The 9,012-nt window shown below is 48.1% G+C and overlaps 1 protein-coding gene across 1 annotated transcript; it reads left to right on the top strand.

Moving 5' to 3' along the window:
- The first annotated feature begins 593 nt into the window (after positions 1–593).
- LOC119284757 (inositol-3-phosphate synthase) lies at positions 594–4,837 on the top strand. Its single transcript, XM_037563922.1, has 10 exons — positions 594–922; positions 1,849–1,917; positions 2,021–2,156; positions 2,433–2,680; positions 3,069–3,295; positions 3,371–3,486; positions 3,619–3,795; positions 3,891–4,079; positions 4,179–4,241; positions 4,332–4,837. The coding sequence occupies exons 1-10, from the start codon at positions 735–737 to the stop codon at positions 4,449–4,451; spliced, it is 1,533 nt and encodes a 510-aa protein (XP_037419819.1). The 5' UTR covers positions 594–734; the 3' UTR covers positions 4,452–4,837.
- The last annotated feature ends 4,175 nt before the right edge of the window (positions 4,838–9,012 follow it).

Here is a 9,012-nt window from a genome sequence, read left to right as displayed (position 1 = left end):
CACGGAGCAGAGAGCGCCACTTGGGGAGGAGGAGCTGGGGCACGCCCCGCCGTGGGACCGTGGGCCGTCGCGGCTCGCTGGGCCCGCTCCCGGCCGCGCCCGCGCCGGGCGCAGCGGACCGCGGGATCATTCGCGTTTCGCCCCTCGCGGTTCCTCGGAATTTCGGAATCTATCTATCTATCTCGCGTGCCCGTGTCCACGGAATCGCTGGTGATCCCTCCCGGCGCCTGGCACTGTGGCACCGGCAGAGGCAGAGCGCGCGCGGCACACCGATCTTTGTGGGCAGAGCATTTTTGCGATTTTTGGAGTGGAGAATCGCAACTGTGTTCCTCCCCTCGTCCTCGCAGAAAAAGAGAGAAAGAAGTGCGGTCGATACCTCATCGGCCCATCGCGTCGCGTCCCTTCCTCCTCTTCGAGCCTCTCCCCGACCCCCATTCCTTTCCGACCCACGCCTCCCCACCCCGCCGGCTATCCCCGGCGGCCATCTCGCCGCCGCCTCGCCTGGCACCGGCAGGCTCTCTCCTCGGCGCTCCCGCACCTTCGGCGTGGACCCCAGCGGAACCACGTGGCCGCGTAACCCGCTATAAATCCCCCACCCCCGCCCGCCCACCCACCGCAGATCACACACAATTCACTCCAGCCCCCCTGCCACCGCACTCGAAAACCTCTCTCTTCCTCCCTCCAAGAGCCTCCAGGAAAGAGAGAGAGGGAGAGATCGATCCTGCGCTGCCAAGATGTTCATCGAGAGCTTCCGCGTGGAGAGCCCGAACGTGCGGTACGGCGCGGGGGAGATCGAGTCGGAGTACCGCTACGACACGACGGAGCTGGTGCACGAGAGCCACGACGGCGCCTCCAAGTGGGTCGTCCGCCCCAAGTCCGTCAACTACCACTTCAAGACCAACACCACCGTCCCCAAGCTCGGGTCGGTAACCAACGCTCCCCTCCTCCCCTCTCCTCCCTCCATACGCGCGCGCAGTGCTTCTCTTTATCTTCTCTAAAATCTAATCTAATCCATTAGATTCTGTCGTGCCAAGACCAGTCACTCGGTCGCGGTGTTTCAGTAACTCAGCGCTTCTGTTAATTATCTCCTGATTTATTATGTAGTTAATTTAATTCGGTCCTGTCAAGATCAGTGCGACCTGTGTTCCATTCGGAACTTCGCCGGCCGTCGTTGACGGCTGCTTGTGGGGCTAGGTCGTTCTCGGATCGCTGTCAGCCTCTAGTGTTGGATTCTGTTTTAGTTTCGTTTCTTTTTGGTATTGTTTTCTTGCCAAGAGAGAAGAATCAATGGACCAGGAGCCAAACGAACGGTCTCATTTTCGACTTTTTGGGAGAATGCGATGCGTTCGTTGTCGTCTGCAAGGTGCTGTTCGGTTTTGGATTATCGCTTACAGATCGGCTATCCGACCAAATTCATCTGCGTAACACGACATGCTTTCCCGGATCTACTAGTTTTTCGCCTGTCGCATGTGCACGTGAGCTCGTAATATTTAAGATTCAGAACAGACTACTCTGTATTTTTTAGATGAGAATTCAGAACAGGGTTTTTGACTCGACCTGGTACAGCATAATAAGATGTCAGCCTTTTTCTTTTGAGAAAGGCCAGAGTATGTCAGCCTGACCAGGCATAATTTACTGCTACTCTGAATCCCATGCATTTGTTTGTTTCCCCAGGTTTTTTGATTTCCTCTTTGTTTTCATCTACATCTACCCGAGTACTACTACTAGAGATATTGGTTATTGCAATGCATGTTAGCTACGTGCAGTGTAGTACTGTATGTGCCACTTGTCAACAGAAGATGCTGATTATTTGTGGTAATCCTTTTAACTCTGTTTTTGGTGGTGCAGGGTGATGCTTGTGGGGTGGGGCGGCAACAATGGCTCCACACTCATGGCTGGGATCATCGCCAACAGGGAGTAAGTTGTCGCCATCCACATCGATTCCGTTGATATAATCTTGAATTTTTCTGTTCTACAACAGTGTCTCATTTGAGGCTGATGGCGAGTTTAATCAATTTAGGGGGATCTCATGGGCGACCAAGGACAAGGTGCAGCAGGCCAACTACTTTGGGTCCCTCACCCAGGCCTCCACCATCAGGGTCGGGAGCTACAACGGAGAGGAGATCTATGCGCCCTTCAAGAGCCTCCTGCCCATGGTAATACCAACATCAAAAAGATATTGCTATGTGAAAAACACTGCCTCCGGTTCCAATTTGATGCTGCATGTTCTGATTTAATGTTGGTTGAAGGGCAGCTAAGTCATGCAAAAAATGATGACAGTGAACCACTTTTATAGTAAAGAAAATTGTGGATATGTGCCATGATGTTGTCATTGTACCGGTCAAAATGCTGTGGGCTCTGTTGACTGTATATGTTCCAGACTTGCAGTTGGTTGCAGATCCTGTGCTGACGGTGTTAGAATGATTTTTCAGGTAAACCCAGATGACCTTGTGTTTGGGGGCTGGGACATTAGCAGCATGAACCTGGCTGATGCTATGACCAGGGCCAAGGTGCTGGACATTGACCTGCAGAAGCAGCTCAGGCCCTACATGGAGTCCATCGTGCCACTCCCCGGCATCTATGACCCGGACTTCATCGCTGCCAACCAGGGCTCCCGGGCTAACAATGTCATCAAGGGCACAAAGAAAGAGCAGATGGAGCAGATTATCAAAGACATAAGGTATACAGATATGCACGTATACAACTTGACATACTCTATATTCCAGCACTTAAGAGTAGAATAAAAAAAAAGAGTACTCTGAGTTTGGTGCGCGAGCACACATGATTGAATATGGATAATTCTCTATAACCACTGCGAATATGCTTAAAACAATAACACTGCATAATTCTCTACAGCCAGTGGCTTTTGTATGATTGGACAAATTCTCTATAGCCACTGGCTTTTGTATGATTGGTGGACTCCACAAAGGGTCGTTCTACTGAAATTAAATTTTAAGCTGAGTTACTCATCAAAATGTTACTCCAACAGTCCTTGTTAGTTTCGACATTCCATGCTGAAAACTTCATCAACTTTTAAATTTGCGCCCTTATATGGCTTAATGAAATAGGGAGTTCAAGGAGAAGAACAAGGTGGACAAGGTAGTGGTGCTTTGGACGGCAAACACTGAAAGGTACAGCAACGTCTCTGTTGGGCTTAATGACACGATGGAGAACCTCTTGGCGTCTGTGGACAAGAACGAGGCAGAGATATCTCCGTCAACACTGTATGCCATCGCCTGCGTCATGGAGGGTGTGCCATTCATCAACGGGAGCCCTCAGAACACCTTTGTGCCTGGTGTGTAGCTTGCTCTGCTGACTGTACTTGTATATAGTGTCTGGTTACAGGCTTATGCTAGTTTCTTTTGTGCAGGGCTGATCGATCTTGCTATTAAGAACAACTGCCTGATTGGTGGCGATGATTTCAAGAGTGGCCAGACCAAGATGAAATCTGTCTTGGTGGATTTCCTTGTTGGTGCTGGAATCAAGGTATCAATCAACTGTCAACTGAACCCTTGAGTCTTGACTACTCTTCATGTACTTTATATAATGTAAAGACAGACATTTCTCTGTTATGGAAGCCTAAACATATCACAAGTTGTTTGATTTCTGTTCTTGTAGCCCACCTCAATTGTCAGCTACAACCATCTGGGGAACAACGATGGGATGAACCTATCTGCGCCGCAGACATTCCGTTCCAAGGAGATCTCCAAGAGTAACGTGGTGGATGACATGGTCTCGAGCAATGCTATCCTCTACGAGCCCGGGGAACATCCTGACCACGTCGTCGTGATCAAGGTCTGTCTTGATCTGTCTGTCACCTTCTACGGACACATTCACTGTTGGTGCAAAAACCTGGAATTATATACTGAAGCTTCACCGTTGTTTTGCAGTATGTGCCATACGTTGGAGACAGCAAGAGGGCCATGGACGAGTACACCTCGGAGATCTTCATGGGCGGCAAGAGCACCATCGTGCTCCACAACACCTGCGAGGATTCGCTCCTCGCCGCACCGATCATTCTTGATCTGGTGCTCCTGGCCGAGCTCAGCACCAGGATTCAGCTGAAGGCCGAGGGAGAGGTAAGAGTCTGACCAGATATGTTGCTAGTCTACTCTGCAGTGGAGATATACTTTGGGAGCCAAACTGAAGCCATCTTTATTCCACTTGCATCTGTGCAGGACAAGTTCCACTCCTTCCATCCGGTTGCCACCATCCTGAGCTACCTCACCAAGGCACCCCTTGTAAGAAACAACTGCCGACTGTCTACTCTGATTAACCTAGAAACAAATAAAGCAGATTAACTGACGTGCAACGGATTCCTCTGTTAACAGGTTCCTCCTGGCACGCCGGTGGTGAACGCCCTGGCGAAGCAGAGGGCCATGCTGGAGAACATCATGAGGGCGTGCGTCGGCCTGGCGCCCGAGAACAACATGATCCTGGAGTACAAGTGAGGAGCAGGGCCCAAGCTCGCGGGGACGAGAGCGACCGTACGTACGTAGCAAGTGGCGAGGGGCGACGGGAGGGCAGGAGGAAGAAGAAGGCGAGATCGGCTGTGGAATTATTTGGCGGCTTGTCTTCGGTTTCCTTTGCGATTCTTTCTTTCCCTGGTTAAGTTTACCCTGGTGTGAGTGTGTGTGTGTCCTTGCGAGACTATTTCGGCTCTCTGTCTGGCCTCTGCGACTTGGTAGATTCTCATGGACTCCATGGTGTTGGATGATGTGGAGGGAGGAGGGTGCGTGTTAGCTAAGTTAGTCCACTCCCCTTGTTCGTGTTTTGTAAGCTAATTAGTAGTATCTGTACTACTAGTATATGGAACTTTCAATCGGTTCACCGGCGAGTTGTGTGCTCTGCTTTTATCATGTCACCTCCGGGTCGTTCAGGGACGGCGAGCAGTACTGCTTCGAAGATGCAAGCGGAAAATCAAGTAACTAGCATAAAATTACCACAATTCATGCTTGGGATCCGGAAAACTACCACTTCTCCAAAAAACTATAGAACCATCACAAATTAGTCGGCTGTTTTAAAAGGCACTAGTGGTGGAATGGCTAGGTTTTAATGCCATTTATGACAAGGAAGGCCCATCCGTCAAGCCAACGTCAGCCGCCGATTGATGGCGCGCCCGTTCTGACTGGGTCAAAATAACCCGAGCCGGCTCACTCTCACTAAGTTCTTCTCACTCGGTTCTCCTCTCCCGTGCTCTCTCAATGACACCGACCACCCCACTGCTAGTCACTGGTGCCCATGCCTTCGTGGAAGGCGGGGAGGAGAGCACTGACGAGGACATCAACATGGGTGACGACTTCATGGACATCGAGTACTTTGTAAGTATTCTCTTCTCTGATTAGTTAGGGTTAGGGTTATTGGATTCGAGGATACTTTTGTTTTCAATTTGTTTCATCGATTCCTTGATCTTGGTACTAATAGATGTAGGAGACCTCGGGCACCATTTCTGAGCCATTTACTGCGGTGCTGCTGTGGTGAGGTGCCCAAGTGCATGTTGCACAAGCTTAGGTCGAAGAAGTGTGTTGCTCTTGAAAAAATTGATACTTTTTTTTAAAAAAAGAGAGCACTCTCCTCAATTTTCATTATCAGAAACCACATGTATTTTTACAAGGACTAAAAGAGCAGCGACTGAAATGAAACTACATGATGACAACTAACAAGAAAACGATGCACTGACAGGATATGTTGCAGCATGAGTTAAGCTCATCCACCCCCGTCGAGCCGCAAAAGAGGCATACCAACCTAATGCTAGCCTCCCCCCAGCAACACCCAGTTTAAACATGTCTAAAGGGAGACATAGATCCCCTGAGACTCCCATGACCCGGGATCTCCAAGAACAAATGGAACAAGTTTGACGATAAAAACGACCAAATAACACACTACGCAAAATATGAAGCGCCGAAGCCTAACAGAGCAACATCTGCATCGGAGAAAACCACGTAGACGCTCACTCAACCAACCACAATACTAAGAGTTGCCCTCCAACCTAGTGTTGCTCTAAAGACCTCTCCAACCAGCACTTGAATTTTTCTTACGCCATCCACTATTAGCCTTTTTGCTTCTGGGTTCATCTACAAAACAAGCCATTCATGAAGCATTTTGATGTTTAAGTTCATAGGAGTACAAAGATAAAAAAACTTGTTATTATAAAAAGACATCATTTCTCAATTTCCAAATTGTCCAAAAGATGGCTGAAATGCCAACAGCTACCAAGTTTCTCTCTTTTTTGTGGAAGTTTTTTTATCCAGATGTTGAACATATCACTCACATTATCAGGAATGTTTTGTTGACCAAAAGTACATTTCATGGTATTCCAAAGTAGCTTGGCAATGGAACACCTAAAAAACAAATGGTCAATGCTTTGATCATGCAAGAAAATTGGGCATTTTTCTCTCCCATCCAGCCCCTTCTGAACAAATTATCTCTAATCAGAATACTGTTTCAAAGTACTAACCAAATAAAAACTTTGACCCTGGGAGGAATTTAGTTTTCCACATAAAGTTATGTGGATATTTCACCCCATTTTCAATCAATGTCTATAATAGGACTTGACAATGTATATCCCATTTTTGTTCACAGACCATTTGATCATGTCTCTGTTTTGATTCAGCACTACACTAGCACAACTTTCTTTTATGTGCTCCCATAATTCAAGAGAATCTCCATATAGAGTTCTCCCGAAGGAAACTAAATCAAGCTCTCTCCCTAGTATATCAGCTACAGATTTCTTTTTATCAAAACAAAAGTTGTATAATCTAGAGAAAATTGTCTTTTAAAGTTTTCTCTCCTATCCACCAATCTTCCCAATATTGGAAATATGCCCTAGAGGCAATAATAAAGTGGTTATTATTATATTTTCGTGTTCATGATAATTGTCTATTGTTCATTCTATAATTGTATTAACCGGAAACCATAATACATGCGTGAATACATAGATCGTAATATGTCCCTAGTAAGCCTCTAGTTAACTAGCTCGTTGATCAATAGATGGTCATGGTTTCCTGACCATGGACATTGGATGTCGTTGATAACGGGATCACATCATTAGGAGAATGATGTGATGGACAAGACCCAATCCTAAGCGTAGCACAAGATCGTGTAGTTCATTTGCTAAAACTTTTCTAATGTCAAGTATCATTTCCTTAGACCATGAGATTGTGCAACTCCCGGATACTGTAGGAATGCTTTGGGTGTACCAAACGTCACAACGTAACTGGGTGGCTATAAAGGTGCACTACAAGTATCTCCGAAAGTGTCTGTTGGGTTGGCACGAATCGAGACTGGGATTTGTCACTCCGTATGACGGAGAGGTATCTCTGGGCCCACTCGGTAATGCATCATCATAACAAGCTCAATGTGACTAAGGAGTTGGTCACGGGATCATGCGTTACGGAACGAGAAAAGAGACTTGCCGGTAACGAGATTGAACGAGGTATGAGGATACCGATGATCGAATCTCGGGCAAGTAACATACCGATAGACAAAGGGAATTGCATACATGATTGATTGAATCCTCGACATCGTGGTCCATCCGATGAGATCATCGTGGAACATGTGGGAGCCAACATGGGTATCCAGATCCCGCTATTAGTTATTGGCCGGAGAGATGTCTCGGTCATGTCTGCATGGTTCTCGAACCCGTAGGGTCTACACACTTAAGGTTCGGTGACGTTAGAGTTGTTATGGGAAATAGTATTTGGTTTCCGAAGGTTGTTCGGAGTCCTGGATGCGATCCCGAACATCATGAGGAGTTCCGAAATGGTCCGGAGGTGAAGAATTATATATGGGAAGTCCTGTTTCAGTCGCCAGAATAATTTCGGGGTTATTGGTATTGTACCGGGACCACCGGAAGGTGTCCGGGGGTCCACCGGGTGGGGCCACCTGCCCCGGTGGGCCAAGTGGGCTGACAAGGGAGGGAACCAGCCCCTGGTGGGCTGGTGCGCCCCCAAGGTGCCCTAGGCGCCTAGGGTTAGAAACCATAAGTGGTGGGGGCACCTCCCACCTGACTTGGGGGGGGGGCAAGTCCCCCCCTTGCCCCCCTTGTAGATGGGCTCTAGAGGGCCGCCCCCCTCTCCTTTTCCCCCTATGAACAATGGGGGGTGGGAGGGCTGCCATACCCTTCCCCTGGCGCAGCCTTCCCCCTCTCCAACACCTCCTCCTCCTCCGTAGTGCTTGGCGAAGCCCTGCCAAAGAACTGCAAGCTCCACCACCATGCTGTCGTGCTGCCGGAGCTCTCCCTCAACTTCTCCTCTCCCCTTGTTGGATCAAGAAGGAGGAGACGTCCCCGGGTTGCGTGTGTTGAACGCGAAGGTGTCGTCCGTTCGACGCTGGATCGGATCTTCCGCGATTTGAATCGCCACGAGTATGACTCCATCATCCGCGTTCCTTGCAACGCTTCCGCTTAGCGATCTTCAAGGGTATGAAGATGCACTCCCTCTCTCTCGTTGCTATCATCTCCTAGATTAATCTTGATGACATGTAGGAAAATTTTGAATAATTGCTACATTCCCCAACAGTGGTATCAGAGCTAGGTCTATGCATAGATTCTATGCACGAGTAGAACACAAAGTAGTTGTGGGCGATGATTTGTTCAATTTGCTTATTGTTACTAGTCTTATCTTGATTCGGCGGAATTGTGGGATGAAGCGGCCCAGACCGACCTTACACGTGCGCTTACGTGAGACTGGTTCCACTAACTGACATTCACTTCATGCATAAGGTGGCTAGTGGGTGTCTGTCTCTCCCACTTTAGTCAGATCAGATTCGATGAAAAGGGTCCTTATGAAGGGTAAATAGCAATTGGCATATCACTGATGTGGCTTTTTGCGTAGGTAAGAAACGTTCTTGCTAGAAACCCATAGCAGCCATGTAAAACATGCAAACAACAATTAGAGGGCGTCTAACTTGTTTTTGTAGGGTATGCTATGTGATGTGATATGGCCAAAAGGATGTGATGAATGATATATGTGATGTATGAGATTGATCATGTTCTTGTAATAGGAATCACGA

Source organism: Triticum dicoccoides, chromosome 4A (genome assembly GCF_002162155.2).
Source record: "Triticum dicoccoides isolate Atlit2015 ecotype Zavitan chromosome 4A, WEW_v2.0, whole genome shotgun sequence".
Classification (NCBI taxonomy): Eukaryota; Viridiplantae; Streptophyta; class Magnoliopsida; order Poales; family Poaceae; genus Triticum; species Triticum dicoccoides.
This window is presented reverse-complemented; position numbering and strand designations above follow the sequence as displayed.

Excerpts from the sequence above, each read along its gene's own strand:
- LOC119284757 (XM_037563922.1), top strand. The coding sequence starts at position 735 with ATGTTCATCGAGAGCTTCCGCGTGGAGAGCCCGAACGTGCGGTACGGC. Across the intron at positions 2,681-3,068 it reads CAGATTATCAAAGACATAAG|GGAGTTCAAGGAGAAGAACA; the intron begins GTATACAGATAT and ends TTAATGAAATAG. Across the intron at positions 4,080-4,178 it reads AGCTGAAGGCCGAGGGAGAG|GACAAGTTCCACTCCTTCCA; the intron begins GTAAGAGTCTGA and ends GCATCTGTGCAG.